The sequence below is a fragment of the Hoplias malabaricus genome, chromosome 2, assembly GCF_029633855.1.
Source record: "Hoplias malabaricus isolate fHopMal1 chromosome 2, fHopMal1.hap1, whole genome shotgun sequence".
NCBI lineage: Eukaryota > Metazoa > Chordata > Actinopteri > Characiformes > Erythrinidae > Hoplias > Hoplias malabaricus.
Genome location: NC_089801.1, coordinates 45,477,540 through 45,496,352, shown reverse-complemented (window position 1 = coordinate 45,496,352; position 18,813 = coordinate 45,477,540). Strand labels below are relative to the sequence as shown.

The window sequence follows — 18,813 nt, the reverse complement described above, 5'->3', positions numbered from 1 at the left end:
ACTTAAGGTTACCAAGCTCAAGACTAAGCTTTGGCAAGAGTGATCTGAGGCTGGGGGGCAGTGGTAGTGTGTTATGTGCAGTGAAGGTGCTCCATCCAATATGTGTTGGATGAGATGGAGTAGCATTTGTGATCCAGAACTAATTATCCAACATTGATTCCTCGTCCTCTTTGAGAGAAGGATGGCCCAGATGATGAAGGCAAGCTGGAGAGACAGAGACAGTCGTTACAAATGGTTACACCAGTGTCAGTGCCTTTAACTCTTAACTCATTGCAGTGCTCTTAGGTAGAAAAATATAGTTTAAAGGTTTTGTGTACTCTATAATTATAATTCAAATCTCAAACATTCTCACTTTTGTTATTTTATGAAAAATGGCTATGTAGTATTATGTAGTATTGTAATTTTATTCAACAACAAAACAAAAAAAAACTAAAAATTGTAAGTAGTTTGAAAATGGCAAGTGAAAAGGATTTATTAGTTACTGCATATGTTATGAGCTCCATCAAAGAAAAAGTGCTTTATAATTTATATATATATATATATATTACAAATATATGTAACACAAAAACGCTTTAAAGCCAATTTGTAAACCTAATATGTTTAATCTGCTTTGAAAGGAGAAAGGCGAGCACTGGCTTTCAATGCAAATCTAATCCCACACTAATTAATTCACTCAGCTCGCTGCTAATTGTGTTGCATGCAGAAACACACTCGCTGTTAAGTCACTTACGTAAGGACTGGGTGTGTGCTGGAGCTTGGGGGTGGTTCAGGGACTCCTCAGACTCTATGAAACAAAAGAGACGTACAGCTTTAATGCTAACAAATGCCTAATTTAGTTTTAAATCAGCTGATAACTGTAGTGTTCATTGTTAAAAAAAAAATATTTCCATTTAAGATATATACACACACGGTCACATACTCTGTACTTCTCACTGGCAACTTTAGAACCACCCATTTAAAACATTTGCCCACTGGCCACTTTAGTAAAAACAAGATTGGATTTATTTTTTATTTTTTTTATATGTAAAAGTGTATTGGTTCAACATTAAAAATATATTTGTAGTAGTTGTATATAGTATTTGTAAATAGTATTTGGAGTAGATATACAGTACATTGTATTTTATAATACATAACCTATATTGAAGCCCCATTCTGGGTGACTGTGTGTGAGGAGTTATACATATGTTCGTAGGTGTATCAGAAGTGTACCTAGGTGTGGATGTGTTTTGCCCTGTGATGGACTGCCGCCCCCTCCAGGGTGTATTCCCGCCTTGCACCCAGTGATTCCAGGTAGGCTCCGGACCCACCACAACCCTGAACTGGATAAGCGATTACTGAGAATAAATTCTATTAAGTACTAAGTGTAACTGACTTTTTACAGCACTGTATTGAAATCAAGCAGGAGGGGGATGGAGGGAGTGGTTTCCTACCCTCTACCAAAAGTTACATAGTGCAGTTTCTGCAGTGCTGAGCCAGGAGCAGCAACGACAGAGGCTGTATTACATTATTACAGATGAGTGGAGCATCACAAAAATGTGTGATGTAGCTGTAATTTTAAGGTAAAAAAAAATAAATATATATATATATATATATATACACTACATAGTTTAATTTAAAATATATAAGGCGGTCTTTGATTTTTACAAAGTGCAGCTGCACTGCGTAACATAACCTAACAATAAGCTGCTGGATGAAGCCGTTTCCCTGGATCTTTCACTGTTTATTTTTGCAGATTTTCTGGGAAGTGCTATTCATTTCGGATTTGTGTGGGTGCTTCCAATTACTTTACAGTAACAACAATTAATTTTGCTGTAATGCTGCAAATCTGGGGCTTGGACACCTCAGTGTTTGAGAGAGAGTGTTTGTATAACCGCTGCAGCAGGTTACTTTCAGCAGGATGATAATGCAATTCATTATGATCTAAATTATTAAAACGAATATTGTATTGGGGTATCAGGGGTTTTAATAATTCATGGCATATTTCAAGATTTGCTGACACTATTTCTCTCTAACTTCTGCTTACCTCCTTCTCCTACTGTAACATCAAGGCTCTTCTCTTCCTCATTCTCTCTCAGATAGATGTCTGAGGAATTGACACACACACACACACATGCCCACATAAACACAGTAATGGCATTTAACTTTTGTAGTCTGTACGAATCCTTCCCATTGGCTCATATTTTTGTGTATATTAAGTTTTTTTATGTCAGTGTAACTGAAATAACAAAAAGGCATTGATAGATTCATACCTGTCATAGACACCTCATGAATAGGAGACAGTCCTGAAAACACAGACAATATCAGTCAAACAATGCATCATGTGCAGCACTGTCCAAAAGTCAGAGACCGCCCTGCATTTTATATTCCAGTCAAAACAGCTATAAAATGTAACATATTTATTAATTCATTTTGCACATTCATTCTTTTCAGGAGCCTGGCCTTAAATATTCCAAAAAATCTGCTGCCACCATTTCCCCTACCTCCAAACTTCAGTTTCAAAATGTGTGCACTTTTTTCCTTCTTGCGATTTAAGTCTTCTCAGTTCATCAATCCACTGGTGTTAACATCTGGGTTCAGTCTGCTGATCTACTTTCAAATGGTCTTCTTGCCTTTTCTCTGCCGTTTGTGTTGGTTCAGAAGCTCTTTTAAGTTGCTGAATTGTGTTACACAATGCATTTACTTTCATGGAAAGTTAGATTTTGGAATCAGTTCCACTTTAGGTAAACATTACAAATAAGTCAATATTACCCACTTTTGGAGCAGGAATAGAGCAACATCCTCAACCCTTTTTATAATTTTCAACATATGGTCCAAATATATATATATTATAGGATTAAAATCTGGAACATTTATTGGCTGTTTTGACTGTATGTTAAATAAATTACATAGTCCTAATGGGGACCCGCTCTGTGGAGCATGAACAGGTTCAGGGACTACAAAGCAGCTCATAAGATTTGCACTTTCACAAATAATCATTTTTCATACATGCTTTTTGATACTTTCTGGTGATATAAATAAATTTGATATTTAAACATAAATTATGCACCATGTTCCTCTAATTAAACTGTGTGCCTCACCATATATAACTGTTTGTGGAAGGCAATGTTTGATTGCTCTGACAATTATTACCTTGCTTGTACATAATGTCTTCACACACTAGATGAATCTTTTCTGTGGGAAAAATAACACAAAAGAAAAGCGGTTTTACTTCAGAAGAAAAGCCCCTTGGTAAGTGTTGTAGCCCTCCAGAACTGGAAGTTAAAACAGTTTAGTGGAAATATAACTGAAGATGTACTTCAATGATTTACAGCTCTACTGAATACAAACTACAATTCAGACCAGTCACTACAAGATCAGAACTACAACTACTAGACACTGTATTTTAAATACCCTCATTATACATCCCATCACTGGCCATCTTTATTTTCCCACTTCAGCAGATGGAACACAAAAAGCCATTTAGGAAAATCACTGTTCACTCAGTGGCTGGCTATCTTCTGAATCAGATCACTGCCTTAGGAAAACTAGGATATTAGGACCCAACCCAGGACTGGCTCCTGAAGGGGTAAGCTTACTGGAGAATTGGAAGTGGTCCGTTCTTCTTTCAGCTCTCGTGTAATCCTTTGGCATCTTCTTTAAGAACAGATCCTCATCTGGAGACAGATGTGTGACACACACATTTTAAAGGCTTAACATGTCTGATAGCACACTTGCTGCCCTGAAAAGCCCTTTGTTCTCCAGAACTTCTGTTGTTCTTTGGAGAGGAGAGGAAAGAGAGAGAGAGAGAGAGGGGAAAAAAACTTCTGTGCCCTCTTTTCGTATAATCCTCAAGGTAGATTGGGCTTATTTATTTATTTATTTCACTTTCTTTGTTTGAGCTGTAAAATGCCCAGAGGGGATTGAGGAAAGTTTTCTCTGTAGAAAAACATAACAGTAAAGCACTTCAAACGAAGGATAAAGAAAGTTCTCTCTCATTCTGTACTAGTGCATTGTGCAAATAGGCACGTCAAGAGGCCAAATATATTCACACACGTACCTTCTGTGCTCCATATTGAGATGGAAACATCAGGCAAATCGCCTAAAGCTGAAAATAAAAACAGAATTACAGCATTACAATACAGGGTATTTCACTGCAGAGTTATGCACCCCTGTGAATGCATATCTATATCCATACATCTATTAAAGGGACACTGGCCATAAAATAAAATTTAACAAGCAGTACAGTTGCTGTAAACACATCTATTCAACTCCAACAGCAGTGCTGCAGTGTCTCTACAGTGAGATTTTCTAGTTTAAAGACTAGGTAAACATCCTGCATATGCATCTTGAAAGTGGGATGGATTCAGTTTTATCTGAATCAGTTTTTTTTTCACAGAGGTGGTGAAGTGTCCAGCTCAGTGTCCAGCTCATGTCAACCAACTTCTAAAACTGGTGTGCTTAATTTAATTTAATTTAATTTTGTTTTTTACCCACATTTGGTTTTTCGCTTTGCAAATATCATGCGAGTGGCAGTGACTGGAACTGGCATTGACCGTCCTAGAGAGAGAGAGAGAGAGAGAGAGAGAGAGAGAGATTAGAATAGTTTTGTTGATTTACTAAGTGAAAATATTTAACATGCACATATTTGTCATTCATTCATTAATTCATTGTCTGTAACCGCTTATCCAGTTCAGAGTCATGGTGGGTCCGTAGCCTACCCGGAATCACTGGGCGAAAGGCGGGAACACACCCTGGAGGGGGTGCCAGTCCTTCACAGGGCAACACACACACACACACATTAACCGTGGGAGGAAACCGGAGCACCCGGAGAAAACCCACACAGACATGGGGAGAACACACCAAACTCCTCACAGACAGTCACCCGGAGTGGGACTTGAACTGCCTGCTACATGCCGCCCACACACATTTTTTGTACATTTTAAAGCAAAATATTTGCTGAATTAAATGTATTCAAGAAAAATTCTATAGATAGTTTTTCATATCTTTGTTCATGCCTCAGCCATGGTCTCACAGTCCTTGCATGAGTGGAAAGGATGACCTTTTCCCCTCATTACACACCACAGTGCCAGCCAGCAGACATTTGTGTCAAGAAATGTGACGGACCTGACAGCGGGTATTTTCCTTTGACAACTGGGACTGTCCAATTTCGTACAATTTCATTCATTTTTGAAATGATATGTCCTCACCCTCACAGTGTTGGAGGCGTCGTATATGATGGAGTTCAGCTAAGGGATGAAATTTAAGCTCAGAAACAAAGGGTTTAAACGGGGCCTCACATACTCACACCTATGGACTCCATTTTACGTAGCCCACATACAAACTTGCTTTTAAATTGCGGGAGGAAACTGGAACGCCCAGAGGGAACCCACACAGATTGTGAGATAAATGTGAGGTTCAAACCCAGGACCCCAATGTCCTACAGCTATGTGGGACTGACACTAGTTGCCAAACTTAAATACATAAAATAATTGTAATTACAAAACCAATATTTTTTTTAGATCAAGTGAACAATATTTTTTGCATACAACCGTTTATGAAATTGATTACAAATTTTGTAATTCTTGGATTATGGCTGAGAACATTCTAATGAAGATGCAATTAATATTTGCTAGTTAGATAATGTTTAATGAGATAACAAAAATCGCTTTCTTGAGATCACAAAAAATACGTCAGAATCTTAGCGTTCTCAAAATAAACGTAATTGACCTGACGTTGAAGGTATATCATCTATACTGTATAAACTTACTCTGCAAAAGGCGTTTGCTCGCGTAGACCTGGACCCCAACACTTAGCAGAACCACTAGAACCACGATCAGTACCAGAATCAACCACACGGCGGCGCCCCACCACTTCACTGAAAACAAAGAAAAAGTACAGAATACAGTGTGAGTGTAGAATGGATTCTTATTCCCTACATAGTGCACCATATGAGTCACGGTTCACGGTATGTTCAGTAAGAAACTGCGTATGTGGCTGCGTCCTAAATTATACGTTGTTCAACAAATTATACCATGTTTGAGTACAGGAGGCATTCAGTCATGCCTTACATAGTGCCCTACATAGGGAAAACACTGTGCTGTATATACCTCCTCAGAATAAACAAGTTTTAAATCATTTTTAGGCCAAAACTGTAATACGTAATCTCATACATTAAGCAGAGTATTCATAATCTTTTTGTGAAACTCTGTGTAGTGTTAAACAATTTGGACGTCTGGTTACTATCTTTATAAAGGTGAAAATGTCTAACAGATTTTTCCTAAAATGGAATATTTCCTATCAAGCCATTGTGAATGACTTTAATAAACCTCAACAACTAAATTATTCAGATATATTGATCTGTTAAATGTCTCTTTAATTATGTACATTGTAGTTTTTGTAACATTATAGGAGGCGATAACATATTTAATATATTTTAATGCAAATACATTTCATTTTGTCCATTTTTATTGGCCCTTTATTCATTTAATATTAATACAACGTCAGAAACAGTGATTTGATGCAGATTAGCTATGACAACAATGGCACAATGATCTACTGCTAATTCTCATTTTGTCTGATTAAAGCTCTTATCTCTTACTGTTCAACTCCACAGTAACTTAATGACCCTGAACTGCTCGGACACTCTCGTCCTTCTGAAGGGATTTGTGGCTTTGAAGCAGAGCCGCTCTTAGCAGAGCAGAATGATATATGGCTGTAATATATTTATCAGTGGTGAAGTCGAAATATAAAGTGGTGCTGTCTTCCCTCCTGCCAGAATCAATAGACGGGATAAAAGATGGCCTCAGCTAACCTTTATATTCGATTTATGGGGAAGGATGGGGAGAGAGACAGAGCGATAGAAGGGACTGAATTGGTATTGAATGTCTGGGGTGTTGTCTCGAGCCACAATCAGCAGTCTCAGCTCAGTGCAGGATTTTCTGAGACTCAGAGCCTTGCACAGAAGGAACCTTGCAAGAAAGGAAAGCTAAAGGGCCAGGTTTCATGCCTTCGACTCATAATGAGACATGCAACTTCAAAATATGACAAATCAGCAGTAGATATCAACTGGGTATTCACTTTTATAAACCTGTTGTGTGAGGCTGAATTGTTTTTGTCTTTGTAATGGATCCTTGTGTGTTGTGTTTCAAGTAATACTTGAGCTAGTACATTTTCAGAGAAGTTTTAAAAGTCTCAAAACATAGAAAACAAGTGCCAGAATGTTACTAAGTTGCAGGTTAATGTACAATTTAAGTTCATTTAGTTTGTATTGTCCTGATAACCAATCTATTTAAATGTATCCCTTCATTAGTCCTGCAGCACTTTAGCCTTGCCCAATTACATTAATGCTATTGAGTGTTTCAAGAGATGGTCTTCAGAATGTTTTATTTATTTTTTTAAATTATTTATTTATTTGATGTCCTAACAATGTTCCAAGACCACCCCCTATTATAGTAAACATCTACAGGATATATTGTTTATTCTTATTAAAAATCAGTCCATATTGATATTGATTTATAGGTCACTTACATTAAATCAGATCCTGTCAAAGAGAATTAAAAAAATGTAAAAAAAAAAAAAAGATCTCACCTTCTTTATTAGGTATGTTGAGAAGGATGTTTTCTACAAAGTGAAACAGGCACTGGCTTCTGTTTGATCGACAGATGGGATTAAAGGTGGAGTGGGTTTCTTCTGACAATGTCTCAGCGGACAGTTCTGCTGATGTAGTTGGTGAGCTGTGTGAGCTGGGTCTTGGTGTTGACAAGCCTTTCAGAAATTTTGTGTTGGTTTTGTTTGGCTTTGTGCAGTCTCTCGGGAGTTGTGAACAACAGTTCAACAGTGTGAAATTCCAGTGGGTTTCAATCTGCAGTCCACTATGGTTTAAATGACCTAAAGTGGTCACATTCTGGAGTGACTGATGCGCACCTTGAAGCATCAAGACCACCTCTGCATCCACTCCTGGAAGAGATATAGTTTTCTGAATTTTTTGATAGTAGAACTCCACCAGTCTTTCTAATTATTTCCATTATTTCCACAACAATTAGGGTTGTGCCAATATAACATTTCCATGTATGTCTTACTGTTGCTAACACTAAAAATATTTATAAAATGCAACAATAACTGTAGCCCATGTTCCGCTCTTCTAAAGCAAAATACTAGTATAAAATTTTGGTACAATTATATATATATATATATATATATATATATATATATATATATCAGAGGCGATTGCTCTAAGACTGCAAGGGAAGCTCAACTTCCCCTAAAATGTAAAAAAATAAGTGATCAAATATATACTGTTGTGTGTACATGTCATTGAATAAATATGCACTACAACACGCTCAACTTTTGTTCAGAATCAGCTTCTTATCACTGGTAAAGACGCGGCTTTCCCGCAGCTTCACGGTGTTTTAAACAGTGAGGACGCTGAGCGTCCACAGAGTTCAATATCGAAGCAGCGAAGTGCAGGGAAACGAGACGAGTCATTGGATAAATGCTGGGCTTTGTCCCGCCCATCGGACGCTCAGCGTCTCTGGGGGTCTATGGGGCAGTGGGCTGGCCTCGGCTGGCCCGGACGCTCAGCTTCTGCATGATGATTGGATGATCTGTCTGAGGCTGAATCCCTTTTTGACTGACAGCGGAATGAGCGAATCAGCGATCCTTTGGTGTAGAGCTCCGTGGGAGCATTACATTTTCATTCTGTTCTGAGTTGAACTGGACACTTTCCGAATCCTCTTAGCGGCATTTTCTTTGTTAAAAACGACTAGCGACAAATCGAGCTTCTATTTCTGGTGGGTTTTTTTGTAGCTGCTTGTGTTTGGAGACTGACTTCTATCACTCTTTCTGACTTCTATCGCAGTTTCTGTCCAGCGGGTGCTGCTGAGCCCCTCCACCGTCACAAAGCACTCACAGGCGGACACACTTCACATGGGCCAAGGCCGTTTAAGCAGCTTAGCTCTGCTGGCCATTGAGAGGACACTAGTCAAGTCCCTGGAAAAGACGCCTTGTTGGTACGACAGGGTCACAGATCATTTTCTTGAAAAGGAACGGAGGGTAGAATTTACGTATAAATAAACCGACACATTTTATGATGTAGGCCGAAATTGAGCTTCCCCTCCTTGAAAGACCAGCATCCGCCACTGATTATTATTATTATTTATTTTTTTTTCTTAAGCAAATTTGTGGGATTAGAATTCTATAAATATACTTAACTTAAAAGAACTAGGTAGTATTTTTATCTTGAAACAACTGCTTCAAGTCTATTGTGATACTTCACTGACCTAATATAGGGAGAACAGAGCCTCTGTCGTTGCTACATGGGCTCAGCACTGCAGAAATTGCACTACATAAAATATAATTGGAGGAGGGTAGGAAACCACCGCCTCCTTTAGGAAGAAATGTTGGAGGAAGGTCTAAAAACGTTTGAACATATAGTGTACATACACACTTTACTTAAGCCCACCTGAGTTTGAGGCATGGTCATAGAAATCCCATAGGTTGACCTGAGTCTCACACAGGAACCAGTCCTGTAACGTGTTGCTCTGGTTGAGTGTGTGCTTTTTTGGCTGCATCGCACAGAGTTGATTATTCTGGATTATATTCTCAAACACCTCACAGATCTTTGGGTCTTTATGAGCATGGTCACTCATAGAGTCACAGAGGTCAAAAGGCAAACAGTGAAACTGGATCTGAGCCACTGGATCTGGAGAGAGAGAGAGAGAGAGAGAGAGAGAGAGAGAGAGAAAGAGAGAGAGAGAGATGTTTTGATGAGTTGATCACTAAAACTCAGTTACTTCACTATTACTTTAGGAGACCAAAAATTTTAAAATGGATATCTATTTTCAGTGTCTTGTTATATACAACAAAGGAGCCATGAATGTTCATTGCTTTATGTTTCTGCAGAAGATAGCTCTTAGCATCTTGTACATAACGTTAGCATACCAAAACAGGACATTAGAGATCATGGCTGGTTAGCTGGGATGTCATAGATCCTTTTGAATAATAATAATAACACAAGCTATTTTAGAATTTACAACTAAATAATGTCCAATTCCAACTGTTTAATTGAGCTTTCTTACAAGAGTAGCTCAACCAATTATTCTACTATGGTTTACAGTTACAGTTTTTTCATGAACTAACAGCAACATTAGCATTCCTGAAAATTAACATAAAATATATCTAATTTTGAGATAGTTTTGATGAAACCTAGCATTTATATCATTTCCATGTGTTTTTTACTATGCACATTACATGCTACTGTTTACTGGTGACTGCTAATGGACACACTCCTGGGGTTTTAAATGGCTAGCTGAAGGGCACGAATGCAGCAGATAGATGAGGTGTGTCGTCTTGGCTCTTTCACTCTGTTAACACTATTAATACCCGTGGCTGTCATTAGCACTGTGTGCTAGCCTGAGGCTATATGGGTCCACAGGGATGGCAAGATCCGGCTCTTCCTCAGGCTTTTCAGGACCTTGCCAAAGGTTTTTAAGTATTGCTTTATATTATACACACATACACTGAGCTGCCAGTTTATTAGGTACCCTTCATATGAACGCATAGGCCATTCTTATCATTAACTCTACTATACCAATTCACCTTCAGTGAAAATAGGACTGCCATTATCTAGAGGGACTGACAGTGTAAACCGTTTTACTAAGCTAAGCTAATATAGCTATGAAAGTTGTGTTGTGTTGTGAAAGGCCACTATGGCATGATAGTGTTTTGCAAGTATTTGGACTAGAGTTTTTGAGTTATCACATGACAGGGTCACTGCTAGGTTAAGAATGATCCACTACCTGAAAAATAGCCTGCCAGGATTGGTTTTGTGGTCAGATATTGACCATAAATTAAGAGGCAGAAGACCCCTAATCTAAGCTACATTATGCAGTGATTGTCCTTTTATTGTCCTCATATGGTAGGTTTATCTGATAAATTGGCCAATGATATCTACTTTATTGCCACTAATAAATTGTTAATTGTATTGCTTTTCATAGAAGAGAATGTGTTTTGCTTGTATTTATTGTTTATTTAGGTTTCTTATAATGCAGAGAATTCAGAGTTCTTATAACAACCGCAAAAATATTGCAGGATTCCCTTTTAAAACAGTGGCTGTTTGTCTAACATATTCTGTCACACTACTGGTTTTTCCCCTCCCCAATATTGATCCAGATATTAGATAGAAGGGTTTGTTATTCTTCTCCTGCCTTTACTCAAAAGCCACTGGAAAACCATTTGTATCGATCTGTAGCAGGTCAGACACACCAGGCTCATATATTTTATTCAATATGTAAAGGGTGAGATGTAGAAATCCGGTTTTAGGCTTATTGCTTTTATCCTACTTTACTGTTATTGTGTTACTATGTCTAAATTCTTTCCACATTCTAGCATCCTATTAGAGTTGGGATTCTTGAAAGATGCTTGGGAAAATAATGTGGTTATATGTATATTGATTGTAATATATTTAGTGTTAGAAAATATTAAGTAATTCATTCATTCATCATCTGTAAATGCTTTATTGTGGTTCAGGGTCACGGTGGGTGACAGAATGACAGAGTCCATCAGAGTCCATGAGTGAATGAAAGAATGAATGGATGAACAAACGGACGAATGAATGATTCTGGGAGGAAACTGGAGCCCCTGGCAAAAACCCACACAGACACAAGTACACCTTCTTATGCCATCTACTCAGCCGATCATTTGGCCCATGAAGAAAACATATATAAAAAAAACCCTTGCAGACATGGTATGGTTCATATTAATATTAACCATCATAAAGTAGAATGTTTTGGAGGCATGATGTTTGATAGATTGAGTAATTACAATATTTTAATGGGATTTTCACACACAGCAGTTTCATACAGAATGGTGTTTACAAGAAAAGGCTCTAGCGACCTGCAGATCTGTGTGGGGAAATGCCATGGTCAGGGAAGTCAGAACAGAAAAAGGTGGATTCCTACACAGTATTAGAATGATGTTCCTAATAAATTGCCCTTTGCAATGTGTGCTTGCATAATGAAACCATACCTTTGCACAGAGTTTATCCGTCACCACAAGAGCAGAGCGCAAATCATAAATGCTGAACTGCACACAGGATACGACTGTCATGTTTATGTAAGCTCAGACAAATCTACACAATCCATTCTCAACACTTTAAACATGCAAGCTTTCCTGTGGTCATCGGCCATCTAACTGGAACCAACGTGTCCTTTATTGTAATATCTGACTTTTAGAGAATGAGAATGTGCCTACATTTTTTAGCATCTTCACACATTCATGTGAATCAGTATTTCTAAAACTTCATATTACTGGTTGTAGGCTGAAATAAATAGTTCTGGTCTACGAGAAACTGCCAAACTGCAAAAACATTTTGTAGTCTTTACTACAAAGGATTGCTTTACTATTATAATCAGCCTGTCACAATAATTACATTTTTGACTTATTGTGCAATATACAAACATTACCTCAATAATTTTTGATGACCTCATTTATTTAGTATATTTAAACATTGTTGTAGGGCGGCACGGTGGCGCAGCAGGTAATGTCACACAGCTCCAGGGGCCTAGAGGTTGTGGGTTCGATTCCTGCTCTGGGTGACTGTGAGGAGTGTGGTGTGTTCTCCCCGTGTCCACATGGGTTTCCTCTGGGTGCTCTGGTTTCCTCCCACAGTCCAAAAACACATGTTGGTAGGTGGATTGGCGACTCAAAGGTGTGAGTGAATGTGTGTGTGTTGCCCTGTGAAGGACTGGCGCCCCCTCCAGGGTGTATTCCTGCCTTGCGCCCAATGATTCCAGGTAGGCTCTGGACCCACTGCGACCCTGAACTGGATAAGCGGTTACAGATAATAAATGAATAAACACTTTTGTATTCCAGAGTGTGGATATTCTTAATAACTAAGATTTGCTAAAAGTTCACTGCTCTTGTTGTAGTGGTGTAATTCCATTACAATACATTTATATTATCATATATCAGAGGCATAACATTTTCTGAAAATGACAGTAATATTGGTATGGTGGTGCAGCAGGTAGTGTCTCAGGCACACAGCTCTATGGACCTGGAGGTTGTGGGTTCAAGTCCCACTCCAGGTAACTGTCTGTGAGGAGTTTGGGGTGTTCTCCCTGTATCTAAGTGGGTTTTCTCAAGGTGCTCCAGTTTCCTCCCACAGTCTAAAAACACACATGGATTGGTGACTGAAAAGTGTCCGTGTGTATTGTATGTGTCTCCCTGTTCCTGCTTTGTGCTCTGTGATTACAGTGGGCTCCGGACCAACCACGACCATGAGCTGGATAAGCGGTTGCAGACAATGACTAAATTAATGACAGTAATATTATTTATTACAATATCCATCACTATTCATCGCGAAAAAAAAAAAATAAAAAATCAGTTATTGTGACAGGCACAGATTTGCACAGATTTCACATAACTTTTTTATGACTTCACATCAGCTTATATTTCTTAAGTTGTAATCACTATAATAATAATTGTGTATAATGTAATGAAACAATTTATTAATGATGTAACAGATGACAACGATCTGATTGTAAAATATGACTATTTGATGACGTTATCCATGGCAAATATTTAAGATATAACCACTGCCAACAATCACATTCTAAAATTTGATTCTGCAAGGCTATGTAGGGCACATATTCTATCCCTTTTCCACATGTGAACACAGTTCTCAGGCCCTAATGAAGTGTCTGTGACCTGCTTTGATCAAAATATCACAAGGATCAAACACCACAAAAATGACTGTTGTTTGTACAAGGCTGAAATTTATCTTGTCTGTAAATTTTATTCACTGTTTAAACTTCCACAGAAACTCAGTAATTTGAGTAGTTTAGTTTTGTAGCACTTTCTGTAATGGAGCTAGCCATCTCCTGAATATGGAGACATTTCCACCGTAAGTAATACGAAACAGCAAAAATAAGCTATATTACCCACCTATGGAGCAGGAATAAAACAATATTCTCATCTCAGTTCATGCTTTTCAACATTTGCAATTCTCTTAAAAAAAACCCAGATGCCTTTTCTCTGCCATGAGCAGGATTGAGAGAGCCTAGCATAAAAGAATGAGACGCTTTTTTTTAACATTTGCACCAGGGCTTCAGACTGGTTTCTAACTGACAAACCAACTAGACAGCACACTGTCAGAAAAACTGTCACTATGGTGGTACCCTCATATACATATTTATTTTAAGAAGGGTAAATAATCGTACCTTATTCCATTATAATTTTGGATTTTAATCTGTGGTGAAATATTACAAATATTCAACTCTCCTGAAATAAATTATGTAATATACCTTTAGGGAACAAAACGGGACATTAACACCACTGTTGACTAAAAACATTTAAAAGTATATTTACACTGTTTGACAAATAATGTACCTTACCATATCTTTTTTTTTTTCGGAAAGTGCAGCAAATGGTGAGGAAACATCCTCAGAATTTTACAAAAAGTGTTTTTGACTAAAATTGTGAATATCCCTTAAAAATTTTGCATAAAGGTCCTTAAACTTCCATTCCCTTAGAAATATTTGAGACACCTAAAAGCTCCCCTTAACCCTCAAAAGAAGGGCAAGTATGGCTAAACCTTTTGAAGCTGATGTACTTAGGTGAACATTTTGAGATATAGACAATCCTCTAGATGCTCGGAGCAATTATTAATAGACAGATTTGACCTTCGTTTAATATATGAAATCACTAGTGAGCTGGAAGATAATCTTGGACTGTCCACAGCACCACCACACATTGTGTACCATGGACTCTTTTAAATATTATTGACATGGGCCACTCGCTATTCACATCGACCCGAGCGCACAGCAGTGAGTAGTGAGGAGCCACGGTTCTGGGTTTTTTCACTCGATTCTCTTTCGTCTGCCCTCTCACATAAACATGGGCCCAGCACTGCAATTGGCAGTTGTGGAGAAAGAACACTTGAGTAAAAGGACAGATACTCAAGGTAAAATATTAGTCCAGTAAAATTAGAAGTCCTCGTTGTAGATCTCCACTTGATTAAAAGTACAAAAGTATTTACCTTCACATGTATTTAAGTATCAAAAGTAAAAATACTGTGATGTAATATGGGTCTAATCTCCTATTATCATTTTTGTAACAAGACTCATGCTTATCACACTGTAGGTGAAAAGACTCTAGTGTCACTTTTGGTTCCCCAGTCTTTTAATAGAATGTCATTAATGAGTCTGACACTAAACACAGCAGAAATGGCCAAAGCAGCAAAAAATCAAAATGACTCCTGTTATCCAATGTTTTCAGACTTAGGCATATCACAAAAAATAAATAAATAAATAAAAAAATCACAGTGTTGGTGGGCTCCAGATACCCACATTACTTTTAGAGTCCTGACCAAGTGCACTAGTGAATTAGTCAAGGTGACCTCTGGTGACCAAGAAAGGAATACCCAAACAAACAAAGACAGCTACTCCATCCCAGAGTTAATTTTTACAAACTGATTTTCTAAGACACAGAATAAACTTTTGTTGATATTGTCGTTAAAATAACAATTTTTAATCTTTCTCTTCTTATTATATTTAATTGATATTAGTCAGATATCCCCTACTCTTGATCAGACTGTAAAATCTGATTGTTTGATGATTTAAATTAGTTAATAAGTAAATTGTAAAGTCTAATTGGATGATGATGCAAACATCATTAACAAATATGTAGTATAATCTGATTGTTGATGATATAACCATCATTAATGGGTAATTTAAAAAAATGTGTGAATATTTGATGATGTAAGAGGAGACACCAGGAAACATCGTTTATGAATATATTGTAAAATCACAAATTTGATTGTTAGTCATTGACAATTATAGTGCATAATCTGATGTTTTGCTGTAATAATCATTAATGAGTAATTAAAAAAAAAATCTAAATATTTGATGGTGTAACTATCATTAAGAAGTATATTTCAAAATCTAATTAGTTGTTGATGTAAAAATGTCATCTTTAATTAATCAGAATATTAACTATATTAATGATGTTGTAAATAGACTTCAAAGCTAAAAGGGTGGACCCATCCTCCTCTGGTCAAACTGCTTATAAAATTATGAAAAAAATGGCACCTTAACACTACATTTTCCACTGTTATGGACAGACATAATCATAGATATCTTTAGTAATGATGACAGTGAATTAATAACAATAATTATTAGAAGATTAAGATAATCTATGTGCTTTAGAGCTTCAGTGGAGTCTGTCAGAGTTAAAACAATTTGAAGTTTAGCTGAGTCTTACCAGATGGGAAGAACTCTGGTAGGCAGATGATGAAGGCAAGGAAGATGAGAATAGTGAGCTTGGCAGCTGTCGCTTTCGACATGGAAACCACGTGTTGATGGATAGCTCACACACACTTTACCTTGACTCATAGACACACGTGTACTATGTCTGTCCCAGTCATGCGTTGGCTAAAAGAACAAATTATACTTAAAGGAAATATTACAAATGTGAACTGTTCTCGACCTCTCAAACGTATGTCATATTCGACAAGCAGCAGATACACTAGGCAAGTGAGTTTCCTGCCGTTCTTCCTGTTTCAACACTAATGTTCCCCTGAGTGAAAGACTGTGTGTGTGTGTGTGTGTGTGTGTGTGTGTGTGTGAGAGAGAGAAAGAGAGAGTGAAAGAGACAGAGAGAGAGATGAGTATTGTTCATTATCGTAACTTGTTTAACTGATGCCTGCCTATAAACAAAGTTACAGGACAGTGTTGTGTATTGAGCTCTATGACATTTTACACTACAGTAGTCGGCCTTGACCTTGTGGCCTCAGGTTTGTACAACTACTTTAAGATGAAAATGAAGGCAGAACCTCAGGGTAACCGCGTGAGGTGGGGGCTGTGGTCTTTCTTCCTTGAGGGTACAAACATCTTTCAAACAGATGCATACACACACACACACCCTGGTCCACCAAAAACCAGCATAGAAACCTATTGCCCCTTCCATCCTAATTTGGCAATATTATGGGCAGTAGATATTTTCAAAATATTACATTTAACCCATGATGTTATCAGATAGGCCTTTGCATCATTTTTGATGATTTAGTGAAATATATGTGACCATGACATATTAGTGACATTGAAATATTAGACAGAATTGCAGAATTTTCACTGACTTCAAAGGATCTAATCACTTTGGAAAATATGTTTTTGGTCCTTTTTATTCAATATTTTGTTGACGGGGAGACTATGCTGTTCCTTCACATAACCCTGCCCCATTTTCCTGCTGGTTGTGAAGATCAAACCAGTGAACATCCAGTCCCAAGCCTGCTTGTCTCCCCATTAAGGTCACTGCTGCAACGGGTAACATCAGGCGCTGAGGTTGCTGGGTTTCGTCGTCAATTTGGCTGAATTCAGCCCCAGCACTGCAGATAAACAGATAGAGTCAGGACAGAACCATGATTTATGCACATTTTACAGCAGGTTCAGATCACACTGATATATGATACATATGGAAATGATGCATTCTGAGTTGTTCTGCGGAGCTTGTGAGCAGTGAGAACAGTGGAGAAAAATAACCTTGATTCACACTGACCACAGCCCCAGAAAACACAGAGCATAGAGAATTTTCCTATTTTTATTTCTCCATATATTCCAGTTTTCTTTCTAAATCAGAAATCGAATGATTCCTTTACCTAGCACAAAGTCAAAGATAATATAACTAGCTGCAAATTATTCCATCCAGCCACTGCAAAATAACGCTTTAAGGCTCTGTTCTTTTTCTACCTGACATGCCCACAGACACTGTCATGGTTCACACTGAAGAGCCTGTCATTATTTGGTTGAAGCCGGGAACAAGCTTTTCTGGTTTGGGAACCAATTTATGTTGGTGCAAATGCTCGGAAAGGTTCCAAATTAGGTTTTCAAACATTTACAAACATGAATCAAACAAGCTCCACCTTGGTGGAAAAAAATTTGCTAACCGCAAGCCTTTGAGTTTTGGCAGGAAATTAAATACATAAAGGTCGGTCTCTGATTTTTGCACTGTACCATACACACACAAACACACACACTTATACTGATATGGATATTCTGGACTCAAGAAAAGTAGGTGTTTAACAAGGACCCCCAGTTTGTGTTGTAATTCAGATTCTGTCCAATTCAACAAGCAACTTGCTGTCAGCACTGACCAGTCACTCGTTACTGAGCATGACTTGAGCATTGAGAAACATTTAATGTATGTCATATCATTTCACAGCATTTTTCTTTGCCTGGCTGAATGTCATTAAAGTTTTGCATGTACTTCCTGTCACATTGTTTACACCATCTCCTGCAGCGCTGAAGAAACCCCACACATCACGAGTATGACTATATCCCCATCGCTTACCATGACGCTAGACAATAGGCTGCCTTTAAATGCAATGTAGACGATTCTGACTACTGTTCAAACTCCACATCATGCTTGTTTTCCTTCAGAAGCTCTTTAGGTTTTAAGATGGAATGGTATGTTTGAGTAAGAAGCGGACTGTACCTGGTTTGTGTTTTAATAACCAGAAAATCTCATTTTAACTTGAGCTGTTTAGTTTTGAGGGCGGCACGGTGGCGCAGCAGGTAGTGTCGCAGTCACACAGCTCCAGGGGCCTGGAGGTTGTGGGTTCGATTCCCGCTCCGGGTGACTGTCTGTGAGGAGTTGGTGTGTTCTCCCCGTGTCCGCGTGTGCTCCGGTTTCCTCCCACAGTCCAAAAACACACGTTGCAGGTGGATTGGTGTGAGTGTGTGAGTGAATGTGTCTGTGTTGCCCTGTGAAGGACTGGCGTTCCCTCCAGGGTGTATTCCCGCCTTGTGCCCAATGATTCCAGGTAGGCTCTGGACCCCCCGC

At 38.2% G+C, this 18,813-nt stretch overlaps 1 protein-coding gene across 1 annotated transcript; it reads right to left on the bottom strand.

Moving 5' to 3' along the window:
• Positions 1–66: 66 nt before the first annotated feature.
• On the bottom strand, positions 67–16,450 carry si:dkey-192k22.2 (uncharacterized). The gene is made up of 12 exons (XM_066661229.1): positions 16,237–16,450; positions 9,440–9,679; positions 7,567–7,935; positions 5,747–5,854; positions 4,474–4,536; positions 4,037–4,084; positions 3,576–3,653; positions 3,130–3,171; positions 2,250–2,282; positions 2,024–2,083; positions 731–784; positions 67–204 (listed from the first exon to the last, which is right to left on the bottom strand). Exons 1-12 carry the CDS (start codon positions 16,316–16,318, stop codon positions 140–142), a joined length of 1,242 nt encoding a protein of 413 aa, XP_066517326.1. The 5' UTR covers positions 16,319–16,450; the 3' UTR covers positions 67–139.
• Between the last annotated feature and the right edge of the window lie 2,363 nt (positions 16,451–18,813).